This window comes from Ornithodoros turicata, chromosome 3 (genome assembly GCF_037126465.1).
Source record: "Ornithodoros turicata isolate Travis chromosome 3, ASM3712646v1, whole genome shotgun sequence".
Lineage (NCBI taxonomy): Eukaryota > Metazoa > Arthropoda > Arachnida > Ixodida > Argasidae > Ornithodoros > Ornithodoros turicata.
The window spans coordinates 15,716,078-15,742,127 of NC_088203.1; the positions used below are offsets into that span (position 1 = coordinate 15,716,078).

At 48.7% G+C, this 26,050-nt stretch overlaps 1 protein-coding gene across 3 annotated transcripts in view; it reads right to left on the reverse strand.

Annotated features, from left to right (window-relative positions):
- The window catches only part of LOC135388198 (uncharacterized), a 113,859-nt gene that overhangs the window by 68,032 nt on the left and 19,777 nt on the right, over positions 1-26,050 (reverse strand). For all 3 annotated transcript variants that reach the window (XM_064617589.1, XM_064617588.1, XM_064617590.1), the window contains exons 37-56: positions 24,250-24,357; positions 24,006-24,193; positions 23,822-23,931; positions 23,632-23,746; positions 23,429-23,566; positions 22,145-22,261; positions 21,951-22,074; positions 21,865-21,894; positions 21,758-21,793; positions 15,490-15,967; positions 11,592-11,877; positions 8,905-9,024; positions 8,734-8,851; positions 8,175-8,198; positions 8,089-8,115; positions 7,908-8,027; positions 5,223-5,574; positions 4,497-4,764; positions 3,512-3,625; positions 1,831-1,942 (exon numbers count right to left, since the gene is read on the reverse strand). In XM_064617589.1, the coding sequence (XP_064473659.1) occupies positions 1,831-1,942; positions 3,512-3,625; positions 4,497-4,764; positions 5,223-5,574; positions 7,908-8,027; positions 8,089-8,115; positions 8,175-8,198; positions 8,734-8,851; positions 8,905-9,024; positions 11,592-11,877; positions 15,490-15,967; positions 21,758-21,793; positions 21,865-21,894; positions 21,951-22,074; positions 22,145-22,261; positions 23,429-23,566; positions 23,632-23,746; positions 23,822-23,931; positions 24,006-24,193; positions 24,250-24,357 (2,985 nt within the window). The remainder of the gene's footprint in view (positions 1-1,830; positions 1,943-3,511; positions 3,626-4,496; positions 4,765-5,222; positions 5,575-7,907; positions 8,028-8,088; positions 8,116-8,174; positions 8,199-8,733; positions 8,852-8,904; positions 9,025-11,591; positions 11,878-15,489; positions 15,968-21,757; positions 21,794-21,864; positions 21,895-21,950; positions 22,075-22,144; positions 22,262-23,428; positions 23,567-23,631; positions 23,747-23,821; positions 23,932-24,005; positions 24,194-24,249; positions 24,358-26,050) is intronic.

Here is a 26,050-nt window from a genome sequence, read left to right on the forward strand (position 1 = left end):
CGGTTATTATTACGGAAGGCGTCATATCTTCAGATTCAGCATTTCAAGAGTAGTACAGCAACGACACCCTCTACGGTTGCCATGGTACGCCATTAGTTGAACCTTATTCTGCTGCGACCAGAGTTTGACGTCTTCATTGCATGCTATGCCCCTGAACAGGAGACCATGCGCACAGAGCAGTTCATGCAGAGACATGCTGCCATTAAGGCCATGCTATAGAACTTCATATTTCCAACCGTTCCCACAGTTCACGCTGTGTGTAGCTTTTATTATTAGTGAGTACATGTAGATGAGAAGGTAGTTCCGAAAACCTATCCCATGCAACAAACAGGGCCAAGCTTGGCAATAGTTAGGCTGGCCTATCTGGCCTTGGTCGGTACATCACCGGTCAACAGGTTGTTTCTTGATACGGATCTGTACCCTGACCAATGGCTTGCCGAGCTCTGGCAGCCATTATTGTACCAAGTTTGTGCCAAGATACAGACCAAAACATTCCTGCGGCGTCGCTCATATTCATACTCAATTGTCTCGCGGCGTAAGGTAATGATTTTTCATTATTTGTTTCTTGCTCGTATTTCCCACAACGAACTGTGATCACGGCATTTTAAAGCACAAAAATGTCCCGCAACGCATAATGTGCACGGTGTATCAAAAAAGAAAAACAGGGAAAATCGAAAGCTTGCAAGATGCCCGAGACCACTAGGACCAAACAGCTCACAAATAAAAAGCACGTGCATTTTTTTCCAGACACTTTGGGGAGTTCAGCGCGATCCTTTGGTGAGATGGAGGCCTCTCCATTGTACGATTCAGACTACGCTAAAGTGGCGACACCTGTGAGGGATAGGAGGAATTGAATGGGGGCTCTTTTGACTAGCTGCTCGGTTGCCCCTTGATCTCCTCCTACCGTGTATAAAGTACCTTGCAAATGAGGAATAACTCATCGCCCACCGTTAAGCGCTTCAATGTTAGTCGTGATGTTCCCGAAACAGTGCTGTGGCCATGTCGAGTTTCCATATTGATTTCACGAGAGAGATTCGGAAAGGGGCCTGCAAGCCGCATTCGCCTCCGACTCAGCGTACTGCGCTCTGATTGTCTGATAGCGATACGGAGTCTGAACCGGAGGACAGTTACGATTTTTCGAGAGTCACTCGCGATCGCTTAGTGCCAGCCTTGTACGATACTTGAGTTCCGCACTCAGTATACTGTATTTTCGTCTGTGCCATACTCAATATTTACGAAAGATACTTCTACCATACAACTTTTTTTACTCTTTTCTACTCTGATTTCGTTCGTCTGTCTTTAGACTATGCGCACCTTCACAACAAGGTACCCTTGTTTCCGTGGCCTTTCGCGTCTTTTCACAGCATTGTGAAGAACAACAACATAACTTGACCAATAATTTACCGACATAACCGCAAAGCAAACATAACATAACGTAATATAACAAAAAAACATAAGCAAAACAAGTAGTGATCAGTTTCAGTACCATAGTCTTAACCTTACTGTAATGTATCAAACACACTTTTTGAAGTGCTTATTGCTCTACTCGGGTTACTTAATTTTCCTTCCAAGTATTCGTACTATGGATAGGCCAACTGAATTCACGAATTCTCCAATCCTAGGCAGGGGTTCGAGATTCGAGAATCTGAATCCTAGGGCCCAAAAGTGCGGGGCGAATGCGAAAGATTTGAGATTCGTAAGGTTCGTGGATTCGCAGAACCTTCCCTGGATTCAGATTCGGAAAATTCTGGATTCGTCCCATCCCTAATTTGTTCTCCCCTCAGCACGTGAATATACCAGCTGAGCATCACACAGGTACGTGGCACTCACAGAGTGACTCATTGAGCATCTTCGTGCGCGTCACGGGGACATCGCAAACACCCTCGGGATCGTCGTAGTCCACATCGTAGGCAGCCACACATGGTGTGTTTGCAAAGTCGACCTGCGTGAAACACAGTATTTGTCGACACGATAGGAACTCCACTAGATAAAACAATCACAACTACGTATATATACAGGGTGTTTCACGAAAATTCCCCGGCTGAATAATTCGTGAACAGGTGGCGCTATCGAAGGAATTTCTTTTTGGTAAAGATCCTTGGGACGTCGACCACGAACTGAGTAGTGAGCGGCTCATTTGCATACGCTCACTAAACAGGTAAGCACCTTAACTTTTACTTCGCACGCTTACGGAACCTCTGTTTTACTCATCTGGACCTTCAGCGAAAAATATTGCAAGAAAAAAAACGCATCGACACTTGGTGATTTTTCCGATTAATTGGTTTCGATTTACATATTTCTTGCACGGAGCAGTGCACCATTGCGCTCTTGGGACCAGCTACCTGGATTATCAATTTCGTGTTCATCCGCCTGGATCACTCAAGGGGGCGACGGAAGACAAGGAACAGCCGCAAGAGACGCCTTGGTGTTCCTTCTCAAAACGACTGGTAAACAGCGCTGCCGGTTCTGTCGTTCTGTAGGTGAGATAGCGTGCTCTTATCATGGATGATGACGAACGCGCCGCGAGCGCTGTGAACTAGTGGGTACACTCTTAAAAATTAACTACACCACATAGCACTCTCCTAGCCAACCATCATCCCGAATGACAACGTTCTCGCCCGATTAATTGAAGACGGGAGGCGGAGCCTTTCTTTTTGCACTTATGTACGGCATCATTAGTACAAAAAAAGAAAAGGCCCACGGCAGGGAGAGAACGTTGTCATCCGGGATGATGCTTGGGTAGGATAGTGCTATGTGGTGAAGTTCGTTTTTAAGCGTGTAGAGAAGGAGAAGGAACACCAATGAGTCTCCTGCGGTATTGAGGCTGTTCCTTATCTTCCGTCAACCACGTGTGTCAACCAGGCGGATGGACACGAAATTGATAGCTGGATAGCTGGTCCAAAGAGCGCATTGGTGCACTGCTCCGCGCAAGAAATATGGAAACCGAAACCGATTAATTACCCGGAATTACTGCGGAAGTGTCGATGCCCTTTTTTTTTCTTGCAATATTTTTCGCTCTACGTCCCGATGCGTAAAACAGAGGTTCTGCGTGCGAGGTGCGAGGTAAAGCGTGTGAAGTAAAAGTTAAAAGTTTATCTAATCTAAAGATGTTTATCTAAAGATGTTTATCTAAAGATGTTTATCTAAAGATGTTTATCTAAAGATGTTTATCTAATTAGTGAGCGTATGCAAATGAGCCGCTCACTACTCGGTTCATGGTCGACGTCGATATCGCCTCCTGCTCACGAATTATTCAGCCGAGGGATTTTCGTGAAACACCCTGTATAGCCACCATCCAGATGGTACTCCCAAGGGCGGATCGAGGATTTTTCTGATAGGGGGTCCAGCCTTGGCCAGCATGGTAAATACACGGTTGCGCCAGGTCATCGTGACGCAACCCCCTCCAGTCTAGATCCGCCCATGTGTACCCCTCTGCTCCCCATATGGCTGGCTCTGGTTATGTTATCCTGTCCACGACGCGGCAGATTGCAGGTAAGATAACAGTAGTTACCTTGATAACTAGGTCGGCCTTGGAGTCATATGTGGTTAATGTGCTTCTCGTAGTCTGGAAACTGGAGACAGCCAAGTGACTGGTTCGTGCAGGTGGGTGCCCTTTCTTGCAAGTCTGAAATGAGGTCCAACTGTGTCACAGAGCTCACAACGAAACATCGCTCATTTTATTTTCTTATTTTTATCCTGGGAGTAACTTATAAGGTAAGGTAAGGTTATATTGTCTGGTGAAAAACCATTGCCTGAGTCTACGCCCTTGGTTCACAAGGAATGCTTACGACACTTTAATAGAATGATAACTCAATGGTGAACGTAGACTGAAGCAGGTCGGCAGAAGCTGAACGATTACGAATTTCCAACAGAAACTGTTCACCGTTGTACTGCTCCCAGGCAAAGACCCGCCTCTGTTCGAAGTACAGACGTCTCCCGACCTGAGGCGTTTGCTCCAGTCGTTCAGTATTGGGGAGGGGGCGATGTAGGGAGAAAGTGCAGTTATCCTGCTCTGTAGAGATGGCTCGGTGCACCCAGGGGAGGGAGAAGACGGGGGACGAAGGAAGGAGGGGAGATATGGTGGTGGCAAGGAGAGGGAGTGGTGTGCTAATCCTCTTGCTTTGGGATTTGGGAAGAGAACTATATCCACCACAGAAAACATCCCAGCATCCCTCAGTAGTCTTCATTGGGATGCTACCCGTACGACGGTAACGGGATGGTTTCATTCACTGCATCTTCACTACCTAAATGTCACACATCACGTATCGAAATGTTTATCAGCATAACTTTCTGTCTGTTACTCGGAAAAACCGGGATGCCGGATGCATTTGGGTATACAGTGCCTGCACGTGACAAAACGGCATTAGTGCAGAGTACAGACGACTCAACAGATTTGAATATTACTTATTAGAAGCAGTAGTGCTGTGTCCCGTCCTGCTCGGAGGGCGAGGCACTCCCGGAAAGTCCCGTGGGGTGCCATTGAAGCGACGACGTACCTCACTGATGTCGACCAGTTTGACCCCTTGACAGGGGCCCCCGACGGGGGCCCACGAATTGTCAAATTGAAAGGCTGCCATGGAAACGGAGTAACAGAGCAAGGGTTGTGTCTTGGGCAAGGCGCTGAACCACTTTGTGGCCAACTGGATGGGGATAGTACCAGCGTCGGCGAAGGTGCCAAACACGCTGGTCGGATACCGAGTCACGCAGTTGGCAGCGGTGGGGAAGGGTTCCAGGTGAGTTTCCACAATGAAGATATCCACCGTCCTGGACATAGTGTAAGAAAAACATGTCTGTACGAGCTGTTGTAAGGTGTACAAAGGCGCTTTCTTTCGGATTATGGTTGAGGGATCTTTCCCGTTTGCAGTTACATCTGACTGGCAATCCGACCAGCAGTTGTGTGGGTTCGATCCCCACCACGGCCACTGAATGACTTTTCGTCTATCGCCGTCAGATCATCGCTAGCCCGTTTATCAGGCCCAAAACGCTGTATGTTGCCTGTTAATTATCCTCTCTTAGTCTCTGCAATTTACGTTACTTACGAAACAATGTAAGATCTTTGTTGACAACGTCTCGAATTTTCACTTTTCAGGATTCAAAGCACTAATGAAAGATGTACTACCTGCGCAAGCGCCCTGACTTTCTTAGTCGTGCCAGTTTAGTTAGCACTATATTTTGAGACACTCACAGCTACTGGATCTAACAATGCTACAAGGGACGTTTACCTGCTCAAGCTCTTGAGATCAGCCAGGAGTGTGGGTGACGCGTCGTCTTTAAGGTGGATGCCAAGCATGATCTTCCGACCGCTAAGGGATAGGTCGCAGTGCGCTCTCTGTAAGAAACGCCACATGTCTGAAGCATCCTCGCCGTAGATGTGTAGCCTCAGAAACGCCAAACCGCGAAGGGCGTGCTTCAGCAGGAACTTAGTGACGGAGGACCCAAATTCAGTCATCACGCTGTTGTCTCGTTCCATCTCCTGGAACCACGAAGGATTCTGTGGAGTGAGGGAAACGAAGCGGCGATCGTTGTCGCCTTGCCCCAAAAACTGCGCCATGGGAGAACTGGGTAACGGAATGTCTGAAAAAGGAATGAAGGCCTCTTGAGGACGGGTCAAGACAATAAGTTTGGCTAGTTGGTATTGATTCATAGTCACTGTAAGCGCAGAAAACTGCAAGGACGTAGAACAGAGAAACGGTTCCACGCGCACTTACAATCTTCATTAGTGTTGAGTGCAAGTGAGGTAGCGAGTTTTACTATACAGTTTGTAACGTCGCCGTCAAGTTTCCGTGCCTAGCGTAACCAATAGGGAGTTCTAGAATAGTGTTTCTTGGAAACGCAAAGGCAAAACCTTTTCGCTATATCGGACGCAACGGGTCTGTCTGCACAGTGCTTATACATGGAATAGTGTTTCTCTGACGTAAAGTGTCTGGCTTGCGGCCGTCGCATGTGGCGCTGTTACTGCTAGAAGTGGAGATTTGAGGACAGGCCACGTATACCTGTATACGCCCATACGAGGTGCGCTTCGGCACTTGCGTTGTTCCAGTATTGAAAACCCCTGTGCCGCACGTATGTTACGCTACATCTGAGCAGTGGAGAAGGTTAATATTAGAGGAACCACGTGACCAAGCGTCTGTTCGCTCAGAAGGCAGCAACAAGGGGATTTTGTACAGAGAAAAAAAAGCAAGGGCGCCTCAACCTTTAAATTGACTGTCGCGTCCTGTAACATGGGTATGAGATCGATGAGATAATGTTCGTCACCACTTCACCCAGTATACTTGGCAAGGTTTCTCTTTCGAAAGCAGCTTACATATTAAATAAACGAGTTTTAAAGATCCGCACTCCCTCTACAGCAACGAATTCCGCAGAGGTAGTTACCGCATAATGACGTCAGCACCGCCCACGAATGGGAGCACAGCGCAGGTGGTAGTCTCCGCAGTCGTCTGCTTCGCGTGGAAAGTCCTCGGTAAACACGCAGACTTTCGCCTACCGGTGTGATTTCCTTCGCAACCGTGTCGCGTGGAACAGCATGCTACGCTGCTGGCTGTACGAACATGCAGGACGCTAACCAGAAACAACATTTCTTAAGCCGTTTACAGGCCCTCCTCGACCAGTAAACGCCGTCCGTTCCTCCCGACCGCCGGTCGGTCACCAAGATCCCTTCAAGCACTAGCTGGCTGGACTTGTCCGCGCGAAAAGAGCATTCACTGGTTGACCTTGTCCGAGTGACGTTTTCTCCGATTTCTAGAGAGGGAATTCCGGTATACCCTCAATGCTCGTCGTCTGCTCTTGCCATGCGTTACGTCAAGCTGCACGGGAACAACTCCATTAACTCGCACCGAATTTTCGGCGTTCTTGTCGGCGATGAACCCGGAGTAAAACGATACTGTACAGTTTCAGAATCGACCGCGACGGTTCGCACAGTCCCTTTAAATGTTGAACCAGGAACCCCCTCATTTGGGAGGGAAACAGGATGTGAGGAACGACACGGGGTAGTTGGTACGAGATCATTTGCGATATAACTGCAGCAAGGAAAACGGGATCCGACTGTTGCCCTGTGTGTTTTTAACCTTCCGGTCCCGTCCAGACAGGGTGACGTCGCTCCACGGGCAATAGTAGAGAGATGGATGCTGCGGAGCTACCCAAGCAGCCGACCTGCTTGCATAACGTATTACCGCCTAATTGAGTCTAGTGCGCTTCAAGAGGCGGCCTCAATAGCCTTGGTAGTGCACAGGGGGCTCGCTCGATGCGCGTGCAGAAGGATCAGCCGGGGCCCAAACGAGAATGCGGCAGCCAATTGCTCAATGGCCCTGTTGCCACTCAGATATTCTTCCAGACCCGGTACGGCCCTCAGTTCCACACAGTAGAGACAGTTCATAAACTTAAAGGTATACGCTTTAGATGACATATTCAGCAGTTTCTATCGGCATATTCATGTTTAAGGTTTCTTAACTTGGACCGTGTACTACAGGTGTTGAGAAACTATATCCGTACGGCTCAGTTGTAGTCCATGAATTCGGTGCGTAAAATACATTCCTCATTTGAACTTTTATCCTTTTCCAAGTGTGTTGGGTTTTAAAACTGCGTCTCTCAGCTATGTTCGGTGGTCGACAGACAAAAAGAGCAAGTGACGTTTTACCCCTGCGCGTTCGATAATCGGGCACCGAATGCTTAGCTTAATACGCGGTGGAACTTCTGCTCCGTGGGCAGTTTTTGCTTTTTCTTCCATTAGAACACTCCGTGTGAACGTCGCCATTGTGAACACACGATATATGTCTATGTGGCAAACGAGTGACGTAGTACTAAGACGACACTGAGGTAAAATCCAAAGTGGTGAAGCCTGCTCAGGCTTGCCTATCACGTAGTACTAAGCAAATTTTCCGCCAAATGATGGTAGAACGCAGTCAACTTACCCGATGAGTCTTCAAGGCCCACCTCTCCACCGACGTACCGGGCAGCATAGTACACAAAATGGTCGCAAGGAGCGTTTACAGTCGGCTTCTTGTCAGTAACAACGCAGATCAACACCGGTTCTGAAACCAATACATTTCACATGGTTCTGGTGGCTTGAGCAAGGGGCGCAGAGTAACCTACCGTCTGCCGTTATAATTTTCTTCGATTCTGAAATTGCAATATGGAGACTGTCAACCCAGTAAGCTAAACTACGATCGTCCACATACCTGGCCATAACTTAGCTATGGTCTCTGGTGGGTGAAAGGAAAAGTCATGAGTATAGCATATTCCAACGGGCAGGCTGCACGCAGAGCTGAATACAATAAGTATAGCAATGCTGCTAGAAATATAAAGACAACTGGAAGTGGACAATATCCCCCCCCCCCGCGCAAAGCCCAGTGACATTCCAGTCAAACAGCGCGTTTGAGACGCGTCACATTGTCGGCGTGTATCTACGGTCAAACTACGACCATCCTTCCCTGGTCCGCTCTGTGGCTGATGTCTGAGTGGCAAGCGCAGTTCCAGCTTCACCCCGCATTGTCTTCGTCTTGATCATGCTCATTCTTTTACAAACCGTCGAGCACAATTTTTCCATGCTCAATTCCATGCTGCTATCACTAAACAGTGTTTTTTTTTTTTTTTTTTCTGAACAGGACAGGCCTCGGGAGCCACTGATATCGCAGAACACGAAACCCTACGAAATATCGGCGGCTCATTCCTGTGACTTGTTCCACCGGCCACTAGAATACAATACAATACTGGTACCGCCATGAAACCCTGCCTTACCGAATGACTGATGGACGGATTGGATCCGCGGGAACTTGTCGCCGGTCTTACAAGCATCGTAGGGGTCGTCGAGCTCAACCTCGTACACAGCCGCGCAGTGTGTGTTGCTTGCTAGCACCTGTAACACAATTCATGCCTCTACAAGCGCTCACGGCGTATGACTGGAGAGACCTTAGCAAAGATGTTTTCCTTGCTGTCGTAGGTCTGTACGATGCGTGGTTTCCATCTCCAAGTGGACTGGGCGTGAGCGTTAACTGCGGGAACGGACCAGTGTTCCGTAGTGTCGCATGTCTGAAAGTTCAATAGTGCCATTCATCCAGATACATATTTTACACATACTGCATTTCACAGCGTTTCAGGTGCTGGATCGTGGCGTACTAATGGGTGATACCTGGGACCAAACTACAGTAGAAGCTATCACCTACACTGGCCGTCTGAAACCACGCAAGTACAATGTACCAGGTACAGAGTTGTGGCAACAGCAGGGCTGTGCTAAAGAGTATCACCGAACCGAAAGCGCGATGTTCATGTCGTCTTTTCCAGATTTTCTTATTAGCGGCAGCGAACTGAATCAAGTGACTTCTTTATCCTTCCCCTGTGAGCATTCGCCGGCGTTGTTCAGTGGCACTATTCAGTAGCACGACCTTCGAACGTGTCTTGACGTAGAATTACGCTTTTCTTTCTGGGACGCCATGACCGACGAAGCCACGTCACGAAATTAGTAGTAATTCAAAAACCTCATCAGTTCAAAACTAAGCAAGATAGCGCAATGAGTGCAGGGGCAGAAGGGGTGCAGATAACAGATGTAGGACTGTTGCAACAAAGTTTCCACGGCGCCATTACGGCGCCATTCACGGCGTCATTATCCTGAAATAAAGTTGTTGTTTTTTCCCACGGCGCCATTTCGTGCCCAAGCGGCCACGTGTCGAACAGTATAGGTTGTTTCACTAGCGGGTTTTACATGGTGTTTCATGTGGCATGGCGGCAAGAAAAGCTACAAAACCTGCAGGAAATCCACAGAAAACGCGGTGAATCTTCCCAGGTGCGGACAACTGGAGGCCATGTATTTGAAAGTACCGCCCGCCGTCTGCGAACTACCGCGCGTTGTATATTTCGGGGCGCTTACGTTGCTCCTCACTCGCTCCATCGCCACCTGGCCCACAGAAACAGGTCTAAGTTTATAACGGATAAGTTTCACGTGATAATGCACGCGTCACGGGCTATGCTGCGCGGGTAGGGGTACGTAGCGAAATAATTAAGTCGAATTACCCCCTTTTTACTATTTTTGTTGCAATGACATCTTCATACCAGTCTGTACATGACAAAGAAAATTTAGGACCGTATTGAAATTTATTGATCCGCTATAGGAGGGTAAGAAACGGGAAATGCATGTGTGTCAATAGGATGGACAGCCAGATCATGCCCCTTTTCTACACACGCATACAAAAGGTGTAGCTTATATTTTGCTACGATGCGAAAATGAACTTCGTCTTCCACTCGACAAACATGTTTTTCCTACATCACGAGACCGTGTCAGCAGTGCTGCTGAGCATTGTAATAAAACAAAACATGTGCACTATGCTAATAAGTCATATTTTGCAGCCATACGAACATTATTTTCAAGATTGTGCTCGTTTAGCAGCACGATAATCACGATCTAGACTTCTCCACTGCAGAAAGGTAGCTCCGCGCGCGTCCTGGCGTCACCATAAAAGTCCGACTCGTCCGAAACTGTTTTTCCCTGCACGAAAACCCCATGCGTGCGGTGTTATATAGAAAAAGGGGATATGTCATTTGACTGCTGTGGCTTTGTTCGATTTCTGCTGAGTCTCACTCCCAGAAACGATGCTAACGGGACATGCATGTAGAGTATCACAGCAGGATCGAGAGATATACGAAGCATTCTTGATTGAGGAAAAAGGAGAAAAATGTGTCAGCGCTCCCTCTATCGCCCTCATACAGGAGGAATTTTGTTATCTAAAAAAATAGGTCAGATACATAGGGGAACAGGTGCCTGCTCTGGTATTTAAGAGTGTATGTGTGTTCAACAGTAAAGTAGTCGTGAGTTGCAGTTCGTCCTGTTTTGTGTGTGCCTTTTGTCTGTGTTTCTGGCTGCGGCGGTGTGAACTTGGCATGTAGAGTAGACACATGCACGTATGTTACACATTTGTCATTTGAGTGATTCGAGGAAACTCATCTGCAATTACGCTATCAAATATTCACTTGCAGTTTTCTCGGTTTCTGTTTTTTCGACTTATCCCCTTATTGCATACAGAGGCTCAGTTGAGGTCAGCCGTCGAACCGTCGCCGCGCTCGTAGCACACGCACTGACTCGCAGCAACATAAATGGGTGTCCACTTCGCATCTGAAAGTTCCGCAGGAAGTAAGGTGCCGATGTGCAAATATGTTGACAATGTCGGTATATACAGGGGATAATCTTTTTTCTTTGTTTTTTTTTAATTTCATGTTAGCGCCGCGAGGCAAGTTTGGCTATGAGCGGCCCAACGGAGATACGATCCAAATCTATCAAAGACTACGTGTCCCACAGGAAAGCAGAATCTAGGGAATGTAAAAATGTGCTACCGTCACTGCTGGCGAACGTTCTACACTTTGAATGAAATATACTACGAATGGAAAAGGAGGCAGCACGCACTATCAGCAATATTGTATATTCAGCAAGACCATTTGCGTCGAGCGTTACTGCTACAAAATGACTTCAACCATCATAAGTAGCATATCTGTAGTTCAATGCCAAACCGCCACCCACTGTGACCCCGAGCACAGCCATCGCCGCCATATCTTATTTTTAAATCGTCACCAAGAACTTTTCAGAACAAGGACAACAAAAAGTAACTTACGACGCTATAATTGTCGTATCTGAAAACGTCGCATGTAGCCCCAGGTCTTTCATGTCTTGATTTAGCTTCAAGTTCATAGGTGCGCACCCCCATCGATAAGGAGAAGCAGATGGGTGTTTCAACGCCAGCATCGCTGAGAAGCTTAACGTGTTGGGCGACACTGTCAATAGTGACACTATCTCCCAGATTCGGTTCCGTGAGTTTCTGCCGACTCGGAAAGTGTACATGGCAGTCCTTGGGGTAATCGTAACCCATGTGACTCTCTAGGATGAGAATGTCAACAGACCTGCAAACCACAAGCAGCGAATACGTTACTTCACAGTTCGACCGATCCACTTACAGCACTGAACAAACGCTGTAAAATGCTCCCTTACCGTGACGTCACTATGTCACTTCCGGTTTCTGTTCTACAAAGGAATGACGCTACCGATTTGATACAAAACGAGCTGGTTACGTTTCTACCATATCTCAAAACGGTCCTTCACCTTGGTTGCACACACATGTGACACCCGCCAAGGTACGGCGTCCCATTTGCCCCATGCTTACGCCATTGTGAAGCCGCAACCGCAACCTGTTCATCTAAAAACACTACGGCTCTGCCAGATGAAAATTTGAATTTGACGTTCATACGTACCAGACAGTTGATTACAACATCAATCTGAATAGTCGGCAGCTCTAGACTGTCCCTTTAAAGGGCCTCGGACTAAAAAGTTATTGTTTCGTATAAAAATCAAGTTTGCTCAAGGAGGAGTCAGTACTCAAAATATTTATGCCGCCAGTGGACGTTACGCGCCTTCCTGAGCTTTCATGTGCTATCATTTTGAAAGAACATTTAGGATTGTCCAAAACTAGACGTCATCGGAGGTTCGTGCGTTTGAGTTTGAAGCTTTTCTAGCAAAACCGGACGCGCACGTTCCCGCTCTCCGCTCTCCAACCCACTTTGGAAGACTACCTATAACTGTATGATGAGACGGGTACCGACCTGCAAGGTGCAATGTTGTCAGACTTGTGGCACATTGCACACTATGGCGTCATACTCCTTAGGGCAATAAAGTTCACTACTTCATGAAATTACTACACATCCCAGAGAGAAGCAATATTTTGGAAGAGAACCCGCGAATTACACGGCCTAAACTAGACACGTGATTAGACAAGTGACTATAACGATACGTGGCATCGTCCGATTATTTAAACTAACACAGAAGTCGCTTTTTAACACCCTGTTCTTTTTCGTTTTGTTTTTTCTGTAAAACTGTCAAGTAGGCCTGTAAAATGTACCGTGAGGAGTATATCACCCCACGGAGTCAAAATTATCACAGCAATTGAATTCAAAATATGCCGCAAAAAGCGACCGTGCTCAGCGGTGGAGTGCAGTACCAGCCTGTGACCTTGCGCTGACGCTACACCGTCCCCGTTCGCTGATTGGTTCGGAGCATCGTCTGCTACTCAGCTGTTCAGGGCTCTGAAGAATCACTGCACACAAGGAAACTGGACGGGGGACAATGAAATCCTCCATGAGCATAGTCACACTTCCTAATCTCCCTCCAGGGAAACAGGTTTACCGATTACAAAAGGAGAAACGCCTCACACACAAAAAACAACAGGCGCTGACCTGGACTGGGCGTGGACCTGGGCGAGTCGAGATTGAACGAGCGCCCCTGTCTTTGCGTACTTTTTTTTTTTTTTCGTCTTCATCTTTATCACGATTTTTTGCCTAGCTGATCTGATTCACAGGGATTATACAGGGTGTCCCAGCTAAATGTGAACAGATTTTTTTTAGATATATCTATATCACTTTTTCCGAGATGAAATCAATTGCAATACAGCGTATGCTGAAGGGCACTCTGTAGGAGGGCATCAGCAGACTCCTACGGCAATGTCTTAATTAACTTTGTATCATTAACTTTTTTAATTAAAAAGCTACAAAGTTGTTCCAATGAGAACATCTGATTTCTTCGGTCACCTGATACCAAAGCCGTTTTCAGAACAAAAATACGTTCGATAGATAGTCCGCAAAAAAAGTCATGAAGGAACACCATTTTTTTCTTTATTTTGTTCATTGCACATCTTCGAAGACGCGCCTTTCCTTCCTCATGTGTTGAAGATGAGCTTTAACTTGCGGAAACAAAACAAAAACAAACGTATCTGGTGACTCTATCGCAACTGCCCTTATTTTCGGTTGCATTTTCTGTTTTCTTTTGATATTTTTCCAGGACGCAAGAGGTGATAGTGTGGTCTTTCATCCTAGCGTATTGGCGATGAAGGAAAGACGCGTGTCTAGAGGTGCGCAATGAACAAAATAAAGAAAAAAATGTGGTTGCTTCGCGATTTTTTGGCGAACACTCTATCGAACGGATTTTTGTTCTAAAAACGGCTTTGGTGTCAGGTGACCGAAGAGATCAGATATTAGAGGGGGGAAGTTTTAGCAAACCGTTGATAACGTGGCTTGCGTCGAACGTATGAACCCGAACCAATCAGTGGATCAGATTCTGAGTCACGCATAACTGCGATTGGTTCCGATAGGCACGATAACCTTATCAACGGTATACTAAAACTCACTATTCTCATTTGAACAACTTTGTAGCTTTTATAATTAAAGTAATTAGAAAATTAATTACCTCTAATTATTTAACAACGGGCGACGAAAAACATTTTTGGATAGACCACACAACTGCCAAGCACGTACAGTTGGTTCCATTTGTGTAGAGCACTCCGTTTTTTCTTTAGCCCCTGGCCCTTTTTCGGTGGGACACCCTGTATTACATTACATATGAAATTTAAGCGTCCGGTTGGTGTTACCCTTCGTGAACTGTGCAACGAATGAGCACCTAGCGTAACTGCTTCAAGGGAATCTACGCTACGGCTAGTTTCGGTCTCTTCAACGGACAACTTATCCACGACTTTCGCACGTCAACATTTTTGGCGGTCTCATTTGTCGACGAAGCCTTGATTAGGCCAACTATACCAAACTACTACTATTACCTAATACTACTAATCGGTATACTACACGTTCGAAATACGCGCAGCTCAAACCCTTCCTCCAAAAGGAGGGAAAAAATTCCAACGGCAAGGAAACTGCGTTCTCCTTGATGTTAACAGGGCAAAACGTTGTCTGGACTCCTCCTCGCGTCACTTTCTCCAGCCAGTTCAAAAAACTGACTAATGGAGGGCGTGCCGCCACTTGCCTGCTAGACCGCCCGATCTGCCACCGTTTTCTCGCCCACATGGCGGGGTACCATCCGTGCTATCCCGACTACATAGAGGACTGTGCTGAAAGTGTGTGTGTGGTGGTCCGGCTGTGGTAGGCGGGGAAAGCAAGCACATTGAGAGAGCGAGAGAGAGAGAGAGCAGAGCTCCTCCGCGACCTTCCCCGTGTGGCTTACTCCAATGCTACTGCGTCCCGAACGCGCCCCTACTCCAACCACAATGGTCAGCCTCGGTCTTAGTATTTATCCTTCGAATACTATTCAAGGGGTAGATCATGGATATTTTCTTACATCAACGTGTCAACTCGGTGACGTTACCGCTGGCGACAGGCCACCTCTTCAAGGTGCCCATCACTGCGGTGACCTGGAAAGTCTAGAACACATCTGTCTCTCTCTTACCCCCACTGCTGACCCTTCAGGGCCAGACTCTAAATCAGCTCGACCCTCGCCCCCTTACTACGATAAAGCGGTTTGGTCCGTGGACAAATCGAGCTCACCAACACTCTGCCCTATAAGCACTACTAAACACTTCTGGCTTGCCAGAAGGGTGGAGTACCGCCCCTTGCGATGAAGCATTAATCACCTTCACCAAAAAACTTGTTACGTTTAGGCATCTCTACAGCGACAACCACGCAGATCTACTTCTGAACCGAGTGAACCAAACTTTCCCATTGCAGCTGAGGGATGCTCACCTGGCTATCACTCTGATGCCTTCAATAGCCTTTGTCATTGGCGCTTCTTGCATGTCAGTAATCGTTATGCCAATGACGAACTCGAAGCCAGCAGAATGCAACTTGCACCCTAGGCGATGAATGAAGACTGACAAAGAGTCCAACTCGCTCCAATTCGCCCTGAAGTAGACCGTCCCCATTCCGTCGAGGTTGTATTCGAACAACCAGCCGACCACCTTGTGAAACAAAATGTCTCCTTGGACTTCGTCTGCCATGTACTTGAGTAAAGTCAGAAACTTGTTCGGCACGAAAGCTGCCAATATTTTCACTCCTGGTCGCTTAAATCTCTGCATCAGCCGCACGCTCTCAACATCGGGGAAGATGTGGATGTAGCTGGTGCCATAGTTTATGAACCCGTACACGTAGTAGTCGCAGTAGTCTGCCGGCATGTCGTTCGGGTTCTCGCTACCGGTACAGACACACACTAGTTTCCTCAGCTCTGAAAAAAAAAAAAAAGCATGACCACTCAGTATACAGAATGTTCTCCTCGAAACCAAGATACCTAGAAACCCAAGGAGGCAAGTAATTATACTTCAGCAACTGAGCCGCCATGATAAATAAAGTGATAATGTCGCAGAAAAGCGACAGATGATGTCCTTAGACTATGTCTTCTCCCCACTATTCTGTGTCACAAAAAAGCTCGTGGTACGGAACAGGAACAGCCACTCCTGCAGCCATAAGTTCTTTTTTTTTTTTTGCGAACATTTCTGACTCGGCTGATTCATTCTTATTATATGAACTGCGAAATGAAATTTCTGCGCCATTTTTTATTACTGTTCATGCACTGAAATCAAAAAGCCTGCGGCATCGCAAAAAGACCGATGGGAGGTCGCGACGAGATATATCTGATGGGCCGCGGGGTAGCAGAGTTTGGGAATCACTGTGTTAATGAGTTGGAAAGTTGCAGCACTAGTTGGCAGTTCTCAAACAGCTGAAGAATATCTCTCACAGACGCAGACGACGTTGACGACAACTCCTCACAGACGACGGGTGAGCACAATGGCTCATGCTGATCTGGAATGACTTCGAGGGTCATAGCCGAAGAAGTATGGATGATAAAGAAAGATGGCATCACAAAGGAAGTGGTCTTGAAGCTCAGTGCCCTCGAGGCGCAGCGCCAGGCCGCCGATAGAACGTTGCTTCTCCGAGATCTTGGGCGTAAGATTTACTTCGATAGCTTTCGCGATGTTAGTTGTGTTAATGAGCTGATGACTTTCGCTGTTCTCCCGATCGACTAGTTCCTTAGGACCCTGCAGTGACCGATAAGCAGTCACCACTGGTGCCATAGGTGGGCATTTTGGTGAAACCTCACTCGCCCTCACCCTCACGGCCCTCATGGGCACATGCCCTCACTCGCCCTCACCCTCACCGCCTTCACGAGCACATGCCCTCACTCGCCCTCGCCCTCACGGCCCTCACAGACACACGCCCTCAATCGCCCTCACCCTCACCGCCCTCACGAGCACAGGCCGTCACTCCCCCTCAGCCTCACGGCCCTCACAGACACATGCCCTCAATCGCCCTCACCCTCACCGCCCTCACGAGCACTGGCCCTCACTCGCCCTCGCCCTCACGGCACTCACAAACAAAAGCCCTGAGGGTCTGACCCTCATAAGGTCTCCTGTGAGTGCACTCATGAGGTTAAAAAGCGATAGGCACACTGGAGTGCACTAAGGAGTGCACTCATGAGGTCTGAGGAGCGCCAGGTGTCTGTGAGTGAAGTCACTGGTGAGACCTGAGGTATGTGAGGTCAAATGACGCATACCAGACGTGCGCAAATTAAATTATGAACATTGATGATATGGTTACAGCGACACAACCACTGGCTGTGTACACTTTAAAGGGCTGGTGTGCACGTATTTAGCAATTTCATCTACGTCGCGCTGGGAACACAGCAAAGCGTCCTGAGCTGACTGATTACTTGGCGTTGTGGTTCCAGTGACGGAACTACCGGCAGGGTGCACTTTAAAGGGCTGGTGTGCCCGTTTTTACAAATTTAGTCTATGTCGCGCTGGGAACACAGCAAAGCGTCCTGAGCTGACTGATTACTTGGCGATATGGTTCTAGGGATCCAACTACAGGCAGGGTGCACTTTGAAGGGCTGGTGTGCCCGTTTTTACCAATTTCGTCTATGTTGCGCTAGGAACACAGCAAAGCGTCCTCAGCTGACTGATTACTTGGCGATATGGTTCCAGGGATCCAACTACAGGCAGGGTGCACTTTGAAGGGCTGGTGTGCCCGTTTTTACCAATTTCGTCTATGTTGCGCTAGGAACACAGCAAAGCGTCCTGAGCTGACTGATTACTTGGCGATATGGTTCCAGGGATCCAACTACAGGCAGGGTGCACTTTGAAGGGCTGGTGTGCCCGTTTTTACCAATTTCGTCTATGTTGCGCTAGGAACACAGCAAAGCGTCCTGAGCTGACTGATTACTTGGCGATATGGTTCCAGGGATCCAACTACAGGCAGGGTGCACTTTGAAGGGCTGGTGTGCCCGTTTTTACCAATTTCGTCTATGTTGCGCTGGGAACACAGCAAAGCGTCCTGAGCTGACTGATTACTTGGCGATATGGTTCCAGGGATCCAACTACAGGCAGGGTGCACTTTGAAGGGCTGGTGTGCCCGTTTTTACCAATTTCGTCTACGTCGCGCTGGGAACACAGCGAAGCGTCCTGAGCTGACTGATTACTTGGCGATATGGTTCCAGGGATCCAACTACAGGCAGGGTGCACTTTGAAGGGCTGGTGTGCCCGTTTTTACCAATTTCGTCTATGTTGCGCTAGGAACACAGCAAAGCGTCCTGAGCTGACTGATTACTTGGCGATATGGTTCCAGGGATCCAACTACAGGCAGGGTGCACTTTGAAGGGCTGGTGTGCCCGTTTTTACCAATTTCGTCTACGTCGCGCTGGGAACACAGCGAAGCGTCCTGAGCTGACTGATTACTTGGCGATATGGTTCCAGGGATCCAACTACAGGCAGGGTGCACTTTGAAGGGCTGGTGTGCCCGTTTTTACCAATTTCGTCTATGTTGCGCTAGGAACACAGCAAAGCGTCCTGAGCTGACTGATTACTTGGCGATATGGTTCCAGGGATCCAACTACAGGCAGGGTGCACTTTGAAGGGCTGGTGTGCCCGTTTTTACCAATTTCGTCTACGTCGCGCTGGGAACACAGCGAAGCGTCCTGAGCTGACTGATTACTTGGCGATATGGTTCCAGGGATCCAACTACAGGCAGGGTGCACTTTGAAGGGCTGGTGTGCCCGTTTTTACCAATTTCGTCTATGTTGCGCTAGGAACACAGCAAAGCGTCCTGAGCTGACTGATTACTTGGCGATATGGTTCCAGGGATCCAACTACAGGCAGGGTGCACTTTGAAGGGCTGGTGTGCCCGTTTTTACCAATTTCGTCTATGTTGCGCTGGGAACACAGCAAAGCGTCCTGAGCTGACTGATTACTTGGCGATATGGTTCCAGGGATCCAACTACAGGCAGGGTGCACTTTGAAGGGCTGGTGTGCCCGTTTTTACCAATTTCGTCTACGTCGCGCTGGGAACACAGCGAAGCGTCCTGAGCTGACTGATTACTTGGCGATATGGTTCCAGGGATCCAACTACAGGCAGGGTGCACTTTGAAGGGCTGGTGTGCCCGTTTTTACCAATTTCGTCTATGTTGCGCTGGGAACACAGCAAAGCGTCCTGAGCTGACCGATTACTTGGTGATATGGTTCCAGTGACCGAACTACCGGCAGGGTGCACTTTAAAGGGTTGGTGTGCCCGTTTTTAGGCATTTCGTCTACGTCGCGCTGGGAACACACCGAAGCGTCCTGAGCTGACTGATTACTTGACGATATGGTTCCATCGACCCATATACAGGCAGGGTGCACTTTAAAGGGCTGGTGTGCCCGTTTTGAGCAATATCGTCTACGTCGCGCTGGGAACACAGCAGTGCCTCCTGAGCTGACTAATTACTTCGTGATATGGTTCCAGCGACCCAACTACCAATAGCGTGCGCTTTAAAGGGCAGGTGCGCCGGTTTTTAGCAATTTTGTTTATGTCGCGCTGGGAACACAACAAAGCCCAGGACACCTGGCTGTGTTCCCAGCGCGACGTAGACGAAATTGCTAAAAACGTGCACATCAGCCCTTTAAAGTGCACCCTGCCAGTAGTTGGGTCACTGGAACCATGTTACCAAGTAATCAGTCAGCCAAGACGCTTTGCTCTGTTCTCAGCGCGACATATAAGAAACTGCTAAAAACCGGCACAGCAGCCCTTTAAAGTGCACACTGCGTGTAGGTGGGTCGATGGAACCATATCACCAAGTAATCAGTCAGGTCAAGAGGCTTTGCTCTGTTCCCAGCGCGACATAGACGAAATTGGTAAAAACCGTGCACACCAGCCCTTTAAAGTACACCCTGCCTGTAGTCGGGTCGCTGGAACCATATCACCAAGTAATTAGTCAGCTCAGGACGCGTGGCTGTGTTCCCAGAGCGACGTAGACGAAATTGCTAAAAACGGGCACACCAGCCCTTTAAAGTGCACACTGCGTGTAGTTAGGTCGCTGGAACCATATCACCAACTAATCCGTCAGTTCAGGACGGTTGGCTGTGTTCCCAGCGCGACGTAGATGAAATTGCTAAAAACGGGAACACCAGCCCTTTAAAGTGCACTCTGCCGGTAGCTGGATCTTTGAACCATATCACTAGTGCCTTCATAATTTGCCCACGTCTCGTAAGCGTCATTTAACCTCATTTCTGAATGCACTCATACTGACCTCACACCCCTCAGGCCTCACCGACCAGTGACTTCACTGACAGACCTGGCGCCCCTCAGACCTCATGATTGCACTCAGAGGAGGTCTCATGAGGGGCAAGACCTCATGAGTGCACTCGCAGGAGACTTCGTGAGGGTAAGACCTCATGAGTGCACTCACAGGAGACCTCATGAGGGTAAGAACCTCATGAGTGCACTCACGGATGGCCTGATCGCGGACTTGCCCTCACTCACCCTCACCTCAAAGGCGTGAGGTGAGGGTGAGGGCCACTCATGAGGGCCCTCATGAGTGAGTTCGCCCAGCTATGGTGCTATCGAGGACTCTGAAAAGGAACGAGGACGAGGAAAATGTTCGGACATCGCTATCAGGTATAGTGAAGTTACAAGACTGCTAAGTTGCAGCAGTAGTGGAGTGTTCAGAAACAGCTGAAGAAACATACATACGAACAGTACGCCCTGCAAGTTCCGTACGTCGCCGCTCTCCCACGACGTAGCACAAGTTTGCACGAAACAATATCCTATCCTTACGAAATGGGAAATCATTCAAGCACAGACAACAGTCGAGATGAACGCACTTCACACACGGAGCCCTGACTAAAAACAAGACTTGACTTGGATTGGATCCCAAGAATGCGCGGAGAGGCGTTCACGCGTCGCCGCAGTGACAGCATCTGTCGTGTATCTCCCGGACTGACGCTGGGTGTCAGCCACGTAAACTACCTGAACGACGTAAATGCTGAGTCAAATGACACGACTTTTGACCGGATAGCATTGGATACCACGAATACTGAGACGCGTCTCAGTATTCGCGGAGTAACTCCGAAGGGCCGTGAATACACCATATATATCATGGCACCAGCCGAACTTCGTCGTTGCGAGAGGGCATCGCCTCCTCAGAAGTCCTTTGCTTCCACCCAATCTGTCTCTCTCCTAGCCTTTCTTCTGACCTCCCCCCTCCCCCCACCGATTTCTGTGGCGCCAACCGAGCATCAAGCAAGCGGTTGGATCACTCCTCAGCGCATCATCTACTCGGGCCGACCGGACATTTCAGATACTTAGAAAAAAAGCACCTTCAAAGAGGGCCTACCCAAGTGAATAGTTCCGAGTTCTAAGCTCAAACAAAAAATATATTCGTTCCAGGTGGCGGAAAGACCAAATATGAACCGTTAAGTGTATACATGGCAATCCGGTCATTTACTTACCCGTGCTTTATTGAACCATCCCGGATTGACCCGATTTGATGATTTGCCGTGTGACCATCCAGTTACACATGGCGCCTTCATACTCTTAAAATAGACAGAGCATGCCTTCTGCATGGTCCACTGTGGTATGGCACAGCGAACTTTGTTCTATTAGTGTCCGTTTTCGTCACCGCGTATTCCTAACCCGCACGGGCTTCATCATAACGCCTAGCCCACAAGGAAATAGTTGTTACAGTTACGTTGACAGTATACTCAACTGTGCAAGGGTCCCCACTGCCGAGCCACGTTGGGTTCTGAAAAGGAATTGTTGCAGGAACATAAGGCGAACTCAGATGTCGATGCAACGAGGAATCTCTGCGCTTACCTTGCACGTTAAGATCCTTTTTCTTGTAGCCTGGGAGAACGCATTGAGGTCACTTCTATAATATACATTCGTTAAGAAGTGCTTACCCGCAGCAACGGCCGAAACATTCACACGACTGTAGGCCGCTTTGCGGCATGTACTGCTCCCGTCGAAGTCCGTGTTGAAAACAGCCACGCACATCTTAGGGTCGATCTGCGTCGCTCCGCTTATCTGCAAAAATGACATATGGTTATCACGTTGTTTCTTTGTGATGGCGACGTATCGGGTAAAGTCACGAAACCTTCCGTTCGAGAAGCCGTTCTGTTTCGTGCGAGATCCAGATGTCTCCTAGGTAACGGCTGGCAGCCAAAGAGTACTGCCCGTCCTCCGATTTCTTCCACTCTTCGGTACCGCACAGCTACGTGGAGTAATAGAAAATCAAGAAAAGGTCTTTCCGCAAGGCGCACAATTTCTTCGTGTCCCAAGTACGCTACAGCAGCTTGTCTCTGTGCGTCTAAAGAGTCCACGTGAGCCTCACATCGAGCTGTTAGCTGTTATCCGCTTATTTGGGAGAGGAACGAATGAGGTCGCTCTACGGAAAATAGGGGCGAGAAGGAAGCTGGGGAGCTGAGCACAAAGCTGGCCTACGTGATGCATAGCGCATTTCGTCGTATACACTGCACTGGAAGGACCTTCCGTATTTACTCGCTTTCAGTGATTTATCCAGACCCACCAAAGACCCCCTTTTTTTTCTTCTGTACGACATCGTTGTAATGATGCCCCCATTTTTGTACACCCCAATGGCTTTGATTCTGGGAAAACTACTGCTCGCCTTGGAGGTGAGTTAGTGCCCTCTGCGAGTAGGTCAAGGAACTGCGCACCCCTCAAGCTTCATCATACCGATATATTCAAAAATCGACCACACAACCCCCCCCCCCCTTATATGTCCAGTTACGTGACCGCCCTTCTGTTCGCCTTCTTTCATGTGCAGAGACATATTCAACCATTCACACTCATAGCGAGGACAATCGGTGCTCGCTCTGCTCTTTCTACCTACAGTCGTCCTCGCGATGTGGTAGTGCGCCAGTGGAGCTGCTAACCTCAGAATGCGCGAAGTTCGCGGGAGAAAAGGTACCAACATTTGGACAGACAAGTTGGTTGTGAGTCAGCTTCGCCAGGTAAGTATGAGTAAGCAAGTAGTACCATATTGGACGGTTGCTTACAACTAACATTCTTTTCTATTGCACGAGACACCTATGATGAAATTTCCTCGTTCAGTGTTTTCTGGTTCTCCTTTCTTGTCTTTTCTCTTGACTTGTTCTTTCGTACCGTGTTCCCCGTTGCTGCTCGTACGTTTTACAAGTACCAGCTACCGCATATTTCCACCCAATGTTAATAATGGGAGGAGACGTTGGGTGTAAAGGAGACAAATATCCTCTTGCGTAATGATCTTTTTCTAGTAAGTAATTTCGATTAGGTTAAAAAATGATCAGCTGCATCCAACTGTAGAGGCTTTGTACTACTGGAGCCTACAGTGCGTTTCGTTCGCTCAGCCTGAATGCACAGTCCAGGCTCGCGTACTTACATCTTTGATCTCCTCAACATTCTGGCACAGTTCTCCGATGCCGGGACCTCGAGAGAGATGAAACCGCAGAGCAGCGAAGTTGAATGAGACGCACATATTAGGGAAGGACACGAGTTCCATCCATCGGAGCACCACCACCTGCAGGTATAGTTAGCAGGTATAGGTAGTTCTTGGTCATATCAGCAGGCTTCTACTATACGTACAATAGGCGGTGTTTGAGTACAGTTGTCAACTGATGGGTGATACACGGAAGGGTAGGCCGTTCGGCAGAAGCTCCCTTTCCTAAAGTGAGTCTGAAAGATGACTATGTCGGCTTGCCTAGGTAGACGCGGGCGGTAATGGATGGTTATACACGATACGTTCTCCTGTTGGCTTACACTCTAAGTTACTCACTTGTGAACATATTCTAGACGCTTAGCAATCAAGTCGGCGTCCTGGTGAAAATCTAACAGTTCCAGTCCCACGACCAGTACGTGTTCCTTAGACAAAATGTGTCGGAAGCTCTGTGTAAAAAAAAAGAAAAAGACAGGTGGGTGTTACTTAATTACTTTCGCGGCGGCAGTCTATCATCGCGTACCTCCAGAGCATCACCAAGAGATTCGAGAGCGATGGAACGGATCCGGAGGTTGACAATGGCTACGCCGTTGAAGTCACTAGCCGCGAGAGCCAACCGAGTGTTATTCCGCTCCATGAAATGTTCTTCAGCAACTAAGTACTCAACTTGAGAATTCAGCCGTCGTTTTAACTCGGCAAGGACTTCTTTCACTAAAAGTGGACTCACGTAATACATTTGTGTCTACAAGTACTTAAGCTCCGCTAACCTCCAGCTGTCTCTTGCCACAAGGCGACGTGCGTGCATTGACTCGGAGGAGAGTTGTTCGCTCCCACCCATTCACGACTCATGAAGCAAACGAATGGACGACCTGTACCTTTGCGAGACAGAAACGGAATACTTGTGGCACCATTATTCACCAGAGCGACCTCTATATTTTATAACAAATTAATGGTTCCAAAAGAACGCGAACGCAGATTGTCCAGCCCCGTCTCAGGGTAAGCCATTTGCGCGGATATTTCTGTGTCTTGTCGTCACCGGGTATCCGCACGAGAGACTTTATCGAGCGAGATGTCAGCGGAGACCAGAGTGCGGAAAGAGCGATGTAAGTGTTACTTGAGTGCACGTGACCACCTGAGGTTTAGTCACATCTTCTCACGTATACTTGTAGCGGACCGTGGACAACAACGATGACCACGCGCCTGGAGCACCGGCCTCAGTTCCACCGGCGCGGCCATGGAGATAGGCCACTGTCATCGCCTCTCCGTGGCATACCATCATCGCCGGTCGGAACTCATGCAGAGGAATACCATCGTCCTCTATATACTCTGTGCCTTTGGAAGGTTCTGCTCGCTATCACAAAATATTTCTTGTTTCACTGCTTGTGTCGTCTGCTGGCACCATCGCTTTGACCGACCTCTTTCCCGTTTCGCAAGAGCTTGTGGCGGCATTGCCAGCGCCATCACATCAAGGCGCGAACAATAAATAGCCTTGCCTCGCTCAGCCCGAGCTCTCGCTCTGACCTGGCAATTCCACCGCCATGTTGTTGTCTGGTCTCGTTAGTCTTCAGTAGCACTACAGTGGTGACCCGGACAATACCTTGGACAATACCTGACGGACCTGGGCATGGCAGTCGTCAATTCCTCCGGCTTCTCGGAACTGCCCGCTCCGCCTGTGTCCCAGGTCAGCTTCGAAAGCTCCGCCCACGCCTTGTCTCAGCAGGTTCGTCACCTTACCCAGCTGGTCGCAAACCTTTTATGCCGACCAAGATCATCAACTTCCTGCCGCGCTGACCATCGCGCAGACTCCCCATCGGTTCCTGCGCGTTCCTGCTCCCGAACCTCCAGCAGACTTTGTCACTACCACCACCGTTTCGGCGCCGATGCACGACGCTGCCTCCTACCTTGCTCGTGGTCGCGACAGCCGAAAACCTTTTCCACGACAAGAGCGCCCGAGTCCACCAGCAGCCGCCTTTTCCACATCATTGACCGTACCACCGGGATGCGCTTCCTCGTTGATACGGGCGCGGAAGTAAGCGTCATACCCGCCGACAAATTTTCACGCCGACCCCGACAGCAGTGCTTCAGCCTAAGAGCCGCCAACGCCTCTACCATACCCGTTTACGGCCAACGGTCTCTAACCCTCAACATCGGGCTCCGAAGAGATTTTAGGTGGCTTTTTCTTGTCGCCGACGTCACCCAAGCAATTCTCGGAGCAGATTTTCTCAACAGTTTCAAGCTGCTCGTTGACGTCAACGGCAGGCGCCTCATTGATCGCTCAACGTCCCTGTCAGTCTGCGGCCTTAACCTCCCTGCACCACCATCCCGCGTACTATCTTGTACTGCGCCGGACGTCCCCTTCGCCTCTATCCTGAAGGATTTCCCTGCGTTGACTCAACCACCCGACTGGACGAAACCCGTACAACACGACGTTGTTCACCACGTTTCCACCCGTGGCCCACCAGTTCACTTCCGCCCGCGGCGCCTCGCACCCGAAAAGTTCCGCGTGGCAAAGGCAGAATTTGACCACATGCTTGAACTTGGTATCATCAGGCCATCATCCAGTACGTG